The sequence below is a fragment of the Pediculus humanus genome, genomic scaffold (assembly GCF_000006295.1).
Source record: "Pediculus humanus corporis 1103172107512 genomic scaffold, whole genome shotgun sequence".
Taxonomy (NCBI): Eukaryota; Metazoa; Arthropoda; class Insecta; order Psocodea; family Pediculidae; genus Pediculus; species Pediculus humanus.
Window position 1 is genome coordinate 68,447 of NW_002987128.1, and position 15,541 is coordinate 83,987.

The following is a 15,541-nucleotide window of genomic DNA, read 5'->3' on the forward strand; positions in this document are numbered from 1 at the left end:
ATTAACTGTTTTTTTTGTTTTTTTGTTTTTATTTACATAAACAGGCCATAATAATAATAATAATAATAATAACTTAAAAATAAAAATTATTAATTTTTACATGCAAAAAAAAATTATCAATTTATATCTTCCCCTCCGTAAAAAAAAAATTTTTACAAAAAAAAAAAATTTAGATTTATATTTTAGTACGTACATAATAATTTGAATATGATTATTAAAAAAAAAAAACAAAAACAAAAATTAATTAATTAATTAATTATAAATAAAAAATAAAAAAAATACTCTACTATAAATAAAATAAATTTATAAAGTGTACAATTTTAAAGGGTCTTTAAAAAAAATTTTTATTTTTTTTTACAAATTGTTTTTTTTTTTTTAATAATGTTTAATAATTAAATCATTTCAATACAATTAGGCCTGATGAAATTTATTTTAATGATTTTATTTATATTATTTGTATTTGCGCAATCAACCCCTTTCACATTTGCTTTTCATATCACTACAAATCAGTTGATAAATAAATAAAAAAAAAAAAAAAAAAAAAAGTTCAAAATAATATTTTAATAAAAGCTTACAAATATATATATGTTTAAAAATGTGCGATTTTTATTATTATTATTATTATTAATTTTATAAATAAATAAAATTTGTTAGAAAGCTGATTGATTAAATTATAAACATCAATTGATTATATATATATATATAAATAAATACTTATAAAAGGTTAGTCCTCAAAAAGGTCCTCAAGATATACTGAGATCGTCCTTTCAAAGCAAATTATTCACGCATTTAATTATTATTTTTTTTGAGCAACATATTTTATTTAATATATTAATTAATAAGATAAATTATTATAAGTAATTAATTAGTGAGCAAAAGTAATATTTTATATAACTTCTCAAAAAAATTATATTTGACAAAAAAAAAAAAAAAAAAATTATTTTTCAAAACTTAATAAAGCAATTAACTTTTGTTTTTTTTTTGTTTTATTGAGAAGAGACAAGAAATATTGATTGTATGACCCTTTTGTTAACTAAGTATTTAACTTTTCATTAAAAAAAAATTACATTAGTAAAATAATTAATAATAATAATAATAATAATAATAATAATAATACATAAATAATGGTAGAATTAAGTGGTATTAGGTAAATGTTTATAATAAATTAATTTCAAGTTCTATCACTGGAATCGACAGAAATTTTGTTTTTTTTTTTTAAAGCTGCCACTACCATCTGCCATTCATCTGACATCATTTTAATATTGAAACCTATTCGGGGAATCCCCTTTCCCTTAATTTTATTATTCGAACAAACAAGCAAAAAAAAAATAAATTATAAATTTATTATTATTACGAACTGATATGGCAGATTTAAAAAATTTTTCCCTATATTGTACTTAACAATAATAATAATAATAATTTTGTGTTGACGATTGAAATTTAATTAAAAACCAAAATGTAAAAAAAAAAAAAAAAAAAAAAAATTTATTATTACAACCAAATTCTAATATTTACTTTAATAAAGTATTTTACATTTTTCAATTTTTTTTTTTTTTTTCTTATGTATAACAATAAGATTAAATTTAAAAAAAAAAAAAATTTAATAATAATAAGCGTTTTATAGTTAACAAATCACTGATATTTAAGCACAATATTTACCATATCAGAAAATGAAACAAAAAAAATTTTTTTTCTTTTTCCCAATTATTAAAATGAATGACAGAATCATTTTTACAGCAGCTATTATTATCATTTCCACAAAGGGCGTTTTTCATATCAGGCCATCTTTAAATTCTTTTCACCAAATATTTTCCTGTTTTATCCAATTTTTTTGTTTTTTTTTTTTTTTTTTTTTTTTTTGCATATCAGTAAAAAAAAAATAATAATAATAATGATAATAATAATAATAATAATTGAAAAACAAAGAAAAATGCTTAACCATAACCATCATAGTTTATACAGGTTCAATTTAATTATGACACAATAAATCACATGAGGGATTTTAAAGCTTCCCGTCAAATTGACATAAATAAATTAAACAAGAAATAAAAAATAAATCAACAAATTTTCCCCCCTATGATTGATGATGATGATGATGATGATGATGATCCCCACCTTTTGTTCTCAGCGATTTCCATTTATTCCCTAAATAAATATAAAGAAAATGCCAGAAAGAAAAAAAAAAAAAAAAAAAAAAAAAAAAAAATTTTTTTTTTCTTTCAATTTTTCCTCGAGTTTTTTTTACTTTGCCCTATTCTTCGAAGCCTTCTGCAACTTCACACACTTATTATAATAAAAAAAAAAATGAATTTTTTTTATTTTGTTCGCTTACGAATTTGCAGATTGATAAGGTTGAACAATTAGTGTGGCCGATTAAAGAGGGGAAGATAAGCAATTATCCGATTCCGTCACTTTTCTGACAAACATTCTCCTTGTTTGTTGTAAGGTTTATAATCTATCCGGTATTGACCTATAACAAAAAAAAAAAAAATATATAAATTTATTTTACAACTGCAAAAATTTAATATATTACAACGAGTTTATTTATTTTATAAAATAAATAAATAAATATCTGTTAATCATTTTATGAAAATGCCATAAATGTGCGTGATACAACCTTTGCTAGTGTATTCTTCCATGGTCGGTTCTTTGCATTCGCTGGCGTGATGACTTTGACTACTGCAGTTATAACACGCTATCTTTGGTGGCAGTATGGTACTTGAGTAAGTAACAACAGATGAAGGGACAAAGGGAGGCTGAGGTTGATAAGGATACATTTGTATTTCTCCGTTATGAAAATGAAAAGAAGGCCTGACAAAAGCGCCATGGTAGGTATGAAACATGGGAGGGCCGGTAAAATGGGTTGGGAAAAAGGTAGTAGAATAAGGCACCCCGCTGGCGACCATTTCGTGGTTGGGAGGCTTTCCACTTGACGGAAGCGGAAGTGCCATTGTTGAAGAAGACTGAGGGGCCTCTGCCGAAGGCACCACGTAGCCCTGAAACCATGTATTGCCCTTAGGAATATTCACGATATTTGGAAATATTTTTAACATATATATATATGGGGGACGTATGCAAAAAAAGTGAAAATACTGAATAAAGTACAAAACTCATGAATAGAATATTAAGAAGTTTTAAGAACTCGCAGCAAAAACCAGTATTAAAAGTCCTTAAGTTTACTTTTTTTAAAAAAGAAGTATATAAATAGTGAATGAAAATCAAAAGGCTTTAAATACAAATGAGTATTTTATTTATATACACTACTAACCTTTTTGTCATCGTGAGGAGTAGGCGGTGCAGATCGAGGACCATCTTTACGAGTAATAAATGAATTTTTATGACTATTATCTACTACTAAATTTGAGTGAGGTCCTCGCCCTCTTGGCAATGTTTGAATACCCATTGGGTTTCCTATACGGCCGCGACCTCTTCCTGCAAATATTCTAGTACGCTCCTGCTTAGGAAGTGCCGAAACCGTGGCTGCGATATTTCCCGTACCTTCTGAACTTCCCTCAGACGTTTCGTAAACTCTATGAGGCTTGTCCGTCCCACCTGCAAAAATTAATTACGATACAATTTCAACAATTTGAATTTTGAGCATCTGACTATTAACGATATTAATGGGGAATATTAATTAGAATTTAAAATAAACTTTAAAAATTTTCAGTAAAACATATTATTTCATTAAAAAGGCACCACCATTTGTAAATATCAAAAAATTATTGGGATAGGGGATTGGGATTATTAAATGTATTTTTTTTTTTAAACTTTACACAAACCTCTCTCCCAGTTTTGATTAGGATTAGCAGGCGTAGCAGGTGGTGAATGACTTGTGCTGGATGCATCTGAATTGCTGCTACTACTAGAACAATGACGGCTTCCATCATTATCTAAATTGAGTGCTTGAAGATTGTGATCACAATATATTTGTGGCGAATACCTGTAATAATTTAAAAATTATTATAAATTTTCATTTTGTATTTTATAAGATATTAATTATTAATAAATAAATAAAAAGTACCTCGGTCCTGTCCCAGATACACAACAGGGCTTGATTGGAATTATTGAAGGAGGCTGATTAGACAACATATTTGTCTCTAAAGGCCGAGGGAGTATTGGCACATTCGAATGAGAAATCTAAAAAAAAAAAAAAAAAAAAAAAAAAAGTTTTTGAACAAATAAAAATATGAAAACAAAAAAAAAACAATTAATAATAAAACCTTACATACCTCGCCTTCGAATCCCTTGGTTCTAGTTATGTAATGTGGAAAATCTCTATGTTCAGAATCTGCAATTCCATTAACTACTGCAGTTCTTAACTGATGAATTTCATCATTTCCTAAATCGGGTTTTCTATCAGTAAGGCCACGCATCTGCTATGTTAAAATATATAAAAAAATGTTACTTTTTATTTTTCATTATTTTTTTTTTTCGAATTAAAATAAACGTAAATACTTACTTCGTCTTCTGCTTTTACATCAATATCTTTGCCTTCGAAACGTTCCAGGCAATTTTTTTTCGATATATTTACATTCATTACTGTCGGATTCTGATAAGAAAATTCAGGATAATTCGGTTTGTTTCGAGATTGGGAATTACTTCGTTCAACTTTGTGATGATAAGTTACTCTAACGGGAGAAGAGGTTCGGCTGGGCGATGCAGATTGCGACGGTGAAGACTGACGACTAATGTGCGGAGAAGGAAAATTGACAGTTCCCGGTACAGGCGGTGCCATTTCTGGAACCGCCATTGGTTCCGCAGGCAAGCTAGGTATATTTACAACTTGCCACAATATCGGAGGATGTTGTTGAATAGGAAAAGGTGGATAAGTTGGAATTTGAATGTAATTGCCAGCCGATCCCAAAGCTGCCGGATAATTTATTCCTGGAAAAAAAAAAAAAAAAAAAAAAAAAAAATTAAAAATAATTCATAATCAATATCTACTAAAACATTATTTAAAAATTTGCCAATGAATTTGGGTTCCTATTTAAATTTGAATAGTAATAAAATTTAATTTGTATAAATGTGCAAAAACAGTTTAATCAAATAATAAATAAAATAAATATTGTTTTTTTTTTTTTTTTTTTTTTTTTTAAAATTAAAACTACCATAAGAATTAAAACAAGATTTTACAACAATAATCGAAATCATATATAAATTGCAACAAATTTAAGTTAAATTTATTTATTATCAATACACAACTGAAAAAAACTTATTTTATGTTATGAAAAAAATTCAAACTGGTTAGAAATTTATTTTAACTAATAATATGGGATACATTAATTATAACAAATGAAAATAAATTTTTCATAGAAAATTATATCAATAATTAAAATTTTTTTTATAATTTTTAATAAGAAATTAAAAGCTGTAAAGAAATTATACTAAGTTGCAAGAGATCTTTTCGATTACTGCAATTAGGGATCATCATTGCTTAGCAAATAAAATGAGCCTAAACATTGCAATAAGTGGCTAAACTGGTTTTCAACAAGAATAGTGAAAATTTAGAATGTACATTCATTTAATCAATAATATTAGCTTAACAACTTTTCCCTAAATACTAATTTCCCTTGATAAGAAAAATTTTTTAAAATTTTATTTTACCTGGTGGAATATTTCTCGGATGTAGATCTGGGCAATTGGGGTTAGTGGCAGGTGGTACTTCTGTGCAATCTGCTGAAGTCAAATTTAATGCTGAATTGACATATTCCTCACTAAGTCCTTCAGGAAGTTTTGATGATTGAAATTGTTCTTCCTTTTGTCTTAACAGTAATAAAATGTACCCAAGAGTAACTTTTTGTTCAAATGTAAAGGCAGGGTGATTTACAGCAATTGTATAAATCAAAAGAAGTTCTTCCAATAGTTTTTCATCAGTATTTTTATTAAATGGAACAATTTGGCTTATATCAAGTGTAGAAAGAATCTTATATAAATTAGTAGAACATGTGGTGTTCAACGAATGAATTAGACATATATAAAGCGCCAGCTTTTGACGGGTCCTCGCATCACTAATTATACACTGCACAAGTAATTCAGATAACTCAGCAGGATTATTAGCTTTCACTTCAAAATCTTTCATCTGATTAAAATGCTGTTTGCCAAGGTCCTCGAGGCAAGTGCCGAAGAACCTCAGCTCTGTGGGTAGGCACTTATTGAGTAAGGTACACATAACGTCTATTCGCTTGTGGCCACTTAATTTATTAAACCATAGTACAACGTCTTCTTTACAGACCATTTCCAGAAAACATTGACTCTTTATGTGACGTTAATTCTGAAACAATCACACAATATTTGATAACTATAACTTGGTAGTGAAATCGATCCACTATCACTTCTAAACGGTTTGTTGCCAACAAAACGTGAATTACCAAAAAGCACGCGTAAATTAATCGTAGTTTGCACCACAATAACTTCTTTTTATCAAGCAAAATTTAATAACAACACATAATATCAGTATATAGTTTATTTTTTTATTATAAATTCACTCTTACAGCAATGAAAATTTAAACAAAATGGTTTTTCCGTACACCTTCATCAAGTAAACCCAAAATCCACCATTTTTCTTTTGGTGCTTTGTAAATTTTCGTTCTCCTAAAAAAAATGTTGCATAATTATCTTCTGCTATAAATCTGTCCTGATTTCAAATTCCTAATAATCACTGTATTTTAAGTCATTTACAATATTTAAGGATGAGAAGCTTGGTAAGAATTATGTATTGTAATTTAACTTGGACAATATATTACATTTATCGTTTTCATCCTCTTTTATAAACAATATTTATAGATTACAATTTTGATGCTCGTGCAAGTTTAAAACTTGCCAGTGTAGAACTTCACTTTTTTTTCGAATGGAATTTCGGATTACAAAAGTATTCTTTTTAAATTTCTTTAATTTAATCTACTTTGAAAAATTATTATAAATTAATCAAATTAATTTTTTATTTAATTTAATTTTTTTAAATAAAAATTAAAATAATAAATCTTTAAATCGATGTAAGCGGCATTAACGAAAAAAAATTCTAAAGTCTTGTGCGTATTATTATCACAGAATAATTTTTATAATGTAAACATAATGTTTTATAATATTAACTGAGATGATAGTATAATATGTATCAAAATTTACAAGTTATTAATAATTGCAATTAATTATTTTATTTTAAATAGCGTTTCAAATTAACATTTCACAAAAAAAATTATTTTAATACCTGATACTTGAAATACTTTTCAATTTCTGTATTAAATTCAATTGTTTATCTATATACATATATTATGATTTCTTTTCAGGTGATGTTTGTCTTAGGTGTTTACACAGGCTTATATATAGACCAAAATTATGAACCTCCTAAGGTTCAAAATCCAAAAGAAATAATAGAAGAAATAATTAAATTTATAAAAAAAGATTAAAAATGATTTGCATAAAAAAAAAAATTCAATTGTGATAGAAACAACCTTGCTTTGAAAGCGAGTAAAAAAAGCACTTTTAGAACATTGGATATAAGAAATTTTTAATTGAATATTTTCAAAGCTTTCTGTATAGTACTCCTTGTTAATTATGTACAATTTCTTTGATTTATATATATATTTTACAACCAACATCATAGTTTTTTTATTGAAAATAATTTTTTTTTTCTTCGCCTTATAACTATCATCAATTTAAACTTTTAGACAAAGTTGTTATTAAATATAGTTTACAAATATTTTTTAAATGTAATTCAAAATTTTTGAATTTTAATTAAGTTTTTAACTTACTTATAAATTTAAAAAATAAAACCTGATTTTTGTTAATGTTCATTTTTTTTTTTGTTTTTAAAGTAAATCAGGAGTTATATCCAAAAAAGAAAAATGAACATTGATATTTTTAGATTCTCACAAAGCGATTAGACAAGTTTTAAAAGTATTATAATTTTTTTTTTTTTTTTTTTTAAAGCATTGCAAATATATATTTCACAAAAAAAATTATTTAATTTCTAATACTCAGACACTTTAAAAAAAGTCAAAATTTTGAAAGTATTTTTTTAGTATAATTTTTTTTTTTTTTGACTCATAAAATTATAAAAGTAATATTATGGAAACTTTATAATATTGTTAAGAAATATTTAATGCCATTAATATTAAAAAAATAGGTTATTTATTTTTTTATTTTATATTATGTATTTATAGAGGGCTCAAACATTTGGTCATAGAATTTTTTCTTTTTTTTTTTTTTATACATGAACTTTTAATTATGTTTTACTGTTTTTGTAAAATGCTAAATATATTTTTAATAAAACAAAATATAAGCCATAATTAATGTTAAATATCTTTGAATAAAAATTAAATCAAACACCTATTTTTAAATTTAAAAAATTTCAAATAAGAAATTTGTTTTTATAATTCTTTTGTCATAAATAAATTTTTTTAACTGTACAAAAGTCCACCACCAGAATACTCCATTCTTAAGGGGGGCTCGACAAAAGCTAACCAATCAGATGAATGAGATGGTAATAAGCCCATTGAATGACACTTATATAGTGCAAAACCAATATTTATTAAATTTCCTAATATATACACAAATTTTTGCTGAGAAGCATGTCCACCTTCCATCATTTTGAAAGTGTTTTTAATAGTAAATAAAGCTTTTATTGGTCTAACAATTAACATGCCAACCATCATTATTGGAAAAATTGATATCGAGCTTCCAGCCATGTACATAATAAAAAGGTTCATGGGAACTTGTTTCAATGGGCCCAGTGCAACCTCCCATGATTTTTTTTTTAATAAATGACTTGTGTCACTTTCTTTTGAGGATTCAGTATGAACTTGTGCAACTGAAGAACTATAACCAGGCGGAGAGGGAAGTTCAACAAATTTTTCCGGTTTGGATCTAGAATTAAAAAAAAAAAAAAAAAAAAAAAAAGTAATAACTTTTCTTACAAATTATAAGTAAATTGAAAATAAATAATACCTTGAATTCAGATCAATTGCCCATTTGTATCTTTTTTGAGAATTTCGATTTATATTCATGTTAAGCTAAATAATTATCAAATATTTAACGACTCGACTGATTTTAAATAATTAAATGATGAAAAACATTAAAATGTATAATTTAATTAAGATAATTTTAACTGTTCAAATACAACACTTTAAACGTAGCAAACATGTTTTTTATTATTGAGCTTTAAATTTGCTACTATTAAATATTGTATTGGCGAATGCAATGGCGTCACTAATGCATTTTATTTTTAAAAATATATAAAATTTACATGCAGAAATTAGTAAAACTGTTTTTAGCGAAGAAATACATTTTAGGAGTAAAATGAATTCAGCTAGTAAGGTAGTACCTTTAATTCCAATTGTAAAAATTTTAGATACTTGTATACATTAAACCGCCTTTTTTTTTTTTTTTTAAAAGAGACATAAATTGATTATCATTAAAGTTACTAATTTAGAGATTGAAACATTCAAATTAAAATATATGCACAACTTAAATATACTTATTTCTTTTTATATTAATATATATATTCTTTTTTAGGTTGGGGAGATTTTCACTGCAGCTGGTACAGCATTTAATCAGTTAGGTGAACTTACAATGCAACTCCATCCTACTGCTGATTCAACAGCAGGGTATGTATCCATTGGTAGCTATTTTTATAAACATTTATGATCTAATTAAAAACTTTTACAACTAATGTTTATACACATATTCAGCACAAAATGGACAGATGAAGAAATTGAGATGCTTCGATTAGCTGTCAATAGATTTGCTGAAGATTTACGTACTATTAGTGAGCACATCAAAGAAAAAACTGTGTAAGTTTGCCAATTGAAACTTCTCAATTTCTTTACTCTGTTTAAAAAAATATTAGTAAGATTACTTAAATACATATTTTTAAATACATTTTTGTACTGTAATATTACATAAAATTTAAAATTTATTACAATACTTGAAAAATTTACTTTTAGATCTCAAATAAGAACCACACTTAAGAAGAAAGCTTTTGAAGATGCTGGATTACCTGTACAAAGGCCATTAATACAATCAGTTCAAACTGTTCAGCAAACAGCGACTCAACCTGGACTTATTGGTAAATCAGAGGTAACATTAAATATGTTAAATGCACCTGAATCAGAAGTCGATGTGGAAGGACTTCAGGAAGAAGTTAAACTTGAATTTGATGGAGCTCCCGAAGAAGTGACTTCATAATATTAACATTAAAAAAAAAAAGTAAATGTTTCCAAAAATTGGTTTAAAATTTATTTTAATTATTAACTTGTGTATAATTTTTTTTCTCTCTCTCTTTTGAAGAAATAGTCTTCAATGAAATTAGTGTTTGTTTAGTATTCGCTGTATTTGTAAAGCATTTTGAAATAATTACATTAATTTAATTAGTTTTTAATTAAATGGCTTTGTTAAGTTTTAAGGCATAATAATTAAATTAATTTTAATCTGTAGCTTATAATAACTGTGGTAATAAGTATATATTTATTAGCTGTCAACATATTAATTGTACAAATTTTTTTACAGCTAGTGCCAAATGCAATTTTTTTTCTTTTTTTTTTTTTTTTTTCAATGGCCATTATAATAAAAATTTTAATTTTATAAAAAAGTGCCTTTACATTAATATTACAAAGTATTTTAGGTTACTTACATTTTATTTTAAAAAAAACCTACTTTTGTTTGAATATTTTCATGTAGAGGAGAAAAAAATTTTAATTAGATTATTTAATTGTAAATTTTTTTTTTTTTTTTTGTATAATAATAAAGTATGGCCTTAACTATAAGACTTATATTTTAATACTTAAAAGGTGTTTTTAAGTGATTTCGATTTAAAACTTAATCAAAATATTGTAATAGGATTACATTAAAATGAATACCTTAAATTTTTTAAACTACAATTCTTCGCACTCCTTCTTCGTTGTTAGAATTTATTAAATTTGTAGCAGTAGATAATTCTTTTTTTTGAAATTTTTCACAGTTTAAAATCTGTAATTTGAAATATTAAATTAAATATAATAATATTTAACTGGTATAATTATTTTAAATTTGAAAATAATTTCCTACAGTATCTGAATCATTCTTTTCAGGATTTCTTGCTACCAATAGATTTAAAGTGTTTCCAGCAGAAGCAATCAAGGGAACTGTTAAACAGCAATCAAAGTCTTGTGTGTAGGTGTTATTAACCTGGCAAGAAAACCGTAATACTTAAATGCTAAAAAACTACATAAACTTAAACTGAATAAATTATATTAGCTTACCTGCAAAATTCTATCATAGGGTTTTAATACATTACTTAAGTCTGCCGGCCCACTTTTTCTTATTCTATTAATAAAAACTCCTCTTTCATAAAGCCCATCAGAAACACTAAAACCGAAATCTTCATAAACGGGATCCTTATGTAATGTTACCTAAAATGATTAAATCATTTTCATCTAGTTCCACGTAATTTTTTTCTACGGGTCAACAAAATGAATTTTTGTTTATAATCGTTTTTCTCTTACTTCATATAACTGAGATGATTGAAATTCGCATTTTTCGGAATCTTGATTATGATTCAACTCAAATGCTTGACTTTCGCATGTTTTCCTCATTTCCGATTCATAACTGCCAAAATTTTCATCAAAATTATTTGTACAAAACGAACTTAATTCTTCTTGGTGTTTTTCTGCGATACTACACGTAGACGAATCTTTATAAACATCGCCATTGTTTAATTTTTTTTTACCACTAGGAAATTTAGTTAAACTTTTACTATGCGTTCTGGGAAATGTTTCAAAAAAAAAATCTGAATTTTCAACGTCCGTATTTAAAATACTATTTATTTGAGGTGAGTTTAATTTATTTTCACTTTGATTCACTTTTGATTTCCTTTGTTCATCTAACTTTATCGATAAAATATCTAATTCACGTTTTATTTTTAAATTTTCCGATGTTATTTCATCCAATATCGCCAAATCCGAATCATTACTGTTTTCTAAATTTAAAACAAAATCGGCATCCGAATTTTCTTTTTCTTCTTTTGAAGAAGTCATGTCCGACATTATCGGACACATTTGTGTAGTTGTGGCACTAGGGTTTCTTTTTCCTTTTTTTTTTTTTAAATGCGCAAAAAATTAGTTTTACGTGAAAAATATTTTAATTAAAACAAAATAAAATTTTTAAAAACGAACCTCGAATATCTTTTGTAGGTTTTTGTTGTTCTGGACTTGGCGCCAAATCCAAATGTGAACTATCCCAAGATTCTACAGCACTATCAATTGACGGGGGTAAAATTGGACTTCTGTTATCGGATAATCTGCACACTTAAATAATAAATAAGTTAGCTTTAATAATTATCTTTTTCAAATTCCGACTGAAATTACAATAATTAAAAAAAAAAATTTTTAATAATCTATAATATTACATACTTGGTATTAAAGGTCTAGAAAGTTTCAGCGACACCAAATCTGAAGAGGTATTCAATAAACTGTGAGCTTTAGATAATGGTTCTCCATACAACGAATGATTATTAATAGCCAGAATTTCGTCTCCAACGTGAATAACACCTGTCTGCTCTGCTAGACCTCCAGCTGTTAATCCAGACACAGTAATGGGATAAGAAAGTTCTTCTGAACCTGCAATTGTAATTCCCAAAGGACCGCCATACCTCTGAAGATCAACTGTATAAGTAATTTTTCTGTTGTAGTTCCTGAAATCTGTTATAAAATTTATGAATAAATATACTATTATACAATTTAAAAAAGGGCTATTATTTATTTGAGAATAAAACTTGAAAGAAATAATTAAATAACCTCGATTAGAATCATTCCTCTGCACTTTTAATGTCACTATATTTGTACTTTGATTAAAAATGTGTATTGCATATTCTATAGAGCATTCATCCAATGGAATACTATTTATTGCCAAAATTCTATCTCCTGGTATTAACGAACCGGCTCTATAGGCAAGAGAACCTTTTTTTATTTCACAAACTATGAAACCTGAGGATTTTGAAGCTAAAAATAACCGTTTCAATTATTATTATTATCATTTAAATAAGAAAGAAAGATTAAAAATTTTCAAGTTTTTAAATCAATTACCCATCATTGTGATTCCAAGTTCTGCACATCCACGTTTGACTAATTTAACCAAAAAAATTCCACTTGATGGCACAACCGTATCCAAAACATCAAATTCCGTGAGTAAATTAATTCGATAGCAAGGAGAACCATCAGGTTTAGTTTCTAAAAGATTATTTACATCGTTTGCGGTTAAGTTATCCAAAATTACACTTCTGTGATTAACGGCTAAAATTCTATCTCCCGGACACAGACTTTGACATCTGAAATAAATTTCTAATAATTAAAAACAAAATATTTTTTAAAATCCAATATTAAAAATAAACAAATTATACCTTTCCGCTGGACTATTTAAAAATATGGAACTGATAATTATGCTTCCTTCAGGTGAATCAATAACAAATAATCCAAAAGATCCATTTTCTCTTGTTAAAGTCGTGTGAATTGTTTCGGCATGCGTCAAAGCTATTTCACCCCTGGTAACACCATATAAATTTCCCAAATGAATTTTAAAATCTGAATCCGTATCTTTCTCTTCTTTTTTAAAGTCTTTTTTTCTGTTTGAATTGTTTTTCAATGTACTCACTCCAGATACCGTCGACCCGAAAAAATCTACGATGTAACGCAAAAAATAACAATGCATATTTAAATAAAATAAAATAATTAAAAAATTTATTTAAAAAAAAACCTTTGGTTTTCCATATTCCATGATTAGAATTGCTGGATGCAGCATAAACAGGAAGAATTTCAAGACGAATCACCGGATATTCTTGTTCTAAAATTTTTGTTACATCCTCAAGTTCAATGCAAGATCCGTGAATTCGAGTAGCATTAACTGCTAAAATTTTATCTCCGACATGTAATGCTCCACATCTTTAATAAAAAAAAAAAAATATTTTTACTATATAAAAAAAAATAATAAAGGTAATAATAAATAATAAATTAAAACCTATCGGCCAAACTTCCTAATTTTACTCTCTCGATAAAAATTCCACTTTCGTTTTGTAAAAGAGTTAAACCCAATTGCTGTTGATATGATTTTTCTATTTCTACAAGTAAAGGTCCATAAGCATGTTCCACACTATCCAAAACCTAAATTATTTCCACGAAAACGTTAATAAATTACAAATTTATTAAAAAGTAAAAAAGCAACATAAAATATAGTATATAGTACATTAACATCGTATTCAATTGTTAATAATGCCGTAGCAGAAGGTTGAAGTAGTAAAGTTTGAGCATCATTTAAAGTGCTTCCTTGGAGAGACACTCCATCAACAGCTAAAAGTCTGTCTCCAGGTTTAATCGTGCCTTGTTTTGCAGCTGGACCATCAGGCTTAACATACGTTATTGTGACCGGTCGGGATAAATCAGAATTTTGATGAAATCCTCCCCTTAAAGTAATACCTAAATTTCCATTTTCCCTTTCAATATTTACAGTTGTAATTTTTGTTTTAACGCGGTCTACGTCTGTAATAAGTAATTAGATTAAGAGGTTCTGGAGTCAATAATTTAATTGATATGCCTGCAAAGTTAAACTGTCTGACTGTAAATTACATACGTTCAACATTAAAAATATCTTCAAATCTCCCATCGCAGTTATTCTTGGATTCTTGCTCATCATTAGAATCAATATTCTTAACATTAGATATACCGGGACATTCCATTCTCCCTGGAATAAATTTTATTAAATCAAATAATTGAAAAATAAAAAAATTCAAAAACGAGTTTTGCTCGTAAAAATAATGGACGTGGTTCTTAATCATTTTTCAAAAAGTTTTGTTTGAAAAACTAAAAATAAATTTTATGAACATAATAAACGTTTTAGGGGTTGTTTTCCCCATGTGTTTTGTTCTTTAAACTCTACAGATTGACCTTTTTTTTTTTTTTTTAGTAAAATCAAATTTTATAAAACTTAATGAATCAATTTTTATAAAAAAACGTTATTAGTCATGATTTTAAACGAAGAAAAATGTTTTAGTAAATTTTGTTATAAACAAAAAACAAATTGAAAACATTTTAAAAGTTTTTTTTTGTGTTTTTTTTTTTAATACTTACATTTACTAATTCTTTTACTAATCGGATTTTTTGGTGATTTTTTAATAGAATTTAAATGACATTTACAAGTTTTATTATTATTATCAAAACTGGGTAATTTTTCATATGTATGCTCACTTATACTATCACAATTATTGTCATCAAATTTGAAATTTTTATCATCACCACTATCACCACTTGATTGACATTTTAATGAGTTAAGTTTTAATGAAGAAAACATTTTCTTTTTTTTTTTTTTTTTTTACTTATTGTTTATCATTTTTTAAATTTTACCGGAAAACACACAGTTTAGTTAGTAATAATAAAAAATTAATTTATTTATTCACTTTATCAACACGTAAATATTAAAAATCTTATTTCAAAAGTTTTTTAATAATTTCATTTCTTATACCTACTAACTAAATTATTTTTTTAATTAATAAGTTATTAATTAGTTTTTTAAATTTAAATAA

The 15,541-nt window shown here is 26.0% G+C and overlaps 4 protein-coding genes across 4 annotated transcripts; 1 reads left to right on the forward strand and 3 right to left on the reverse strand.

Moving 5' to 3' along the window:
* Positions 1-2,408: 2,408 nt before the first annotated feature.
* On the reverse strand, positions 2,409-6,235 carry Phum_PHUM163860 (uncharacterized protein; the record flags this gene model as incomplete). The annotated part of the gene is made up of 8 exons (XM_002424887.1): positions 2,409-2,470; positions 2,618-3,014; positions 3,269-3,552; positions 3,780-3,940; positions 4,022-4,074; positions 4,230-4,373; positions 4,460-4,884; positions 5,716-6,235. The coding sequence occupies 8 exons, from the start codon at positions 6,233-6,235 to the stop codon at positions 2,409-2,411; spliced, it is 2,046 nt and encodes a 681-aa protein (XP_002424932.1).
* Positions 6,236-8,396: 2,161 nt separating this feature from the next.
* Phum_PHUM163870 (uncharacterized protein) lies at positions 8,397-9,002 on the reverse strand (the record flags this gene model as incomplete). Its single annotated transcript, XM_002424888.1, has 2 exons — positions 8,397-8,862; positions 8,944-9,002. 2 exons carry the CDS (start codon positions 9,000-9,002, stop codon positions 8,397-8,399), a joined length of 525 nt encoding a protein of 174 aa, XP_002424933.1.
* A 565-nt stretch (positions 9,003-9,567) lies between these two features.
* Phum_PHUM163880 (uncharacterized protein) lies at positions 9,568-10,182 on the forward strand (the record flags this gene model as incomplete). Its single annotated transcript, XM_002424889.1, has 3 exons — positions 9,568-9,602; positions 9,687-9,788; positions 9,942-10,182. The coding sequence occupies 3 exons, from the start codon at positions 9,568-9,570 to the stop codon at positions 10,180-10,182; spliced, it is 378 nt and encodes a 125-aa protein (XP_002424934.1).
* Positions 10,183-10,863: 681 nt separating this feature from the next.
* Positions 10,864-14,698, reverse strand: Phum_PHUM163890 (uncharacterized protein; the record flags this gene model as incomplete). The annotated part of the gene is made up of 13 exons (XM_002424890.1): positions 10,864-10,962; positions 11,041-11,160; positions 11,235-11,384; positions 11,478-12,061; positions 12,147-12,278; positions 12,384-12,671; positions 12,768-12,971; positions 13,056-13,297; positions 13,370-13,646; positions 13,723-13,907; positions 13,984-14,126; positions 14,209-14,501; positions 14,593-14,698. The coding sequence occupies 13 exons, from the start codon at positions 14,696-14,698 to the stop codon at positions 10,864-10,866; spliced, it is 2,823 nt and encodes a 940-aa protein (XP_002424935.1).
* Between the last annotated feature and the right edge of the window lie 843 nt (positions 14,699-15,541).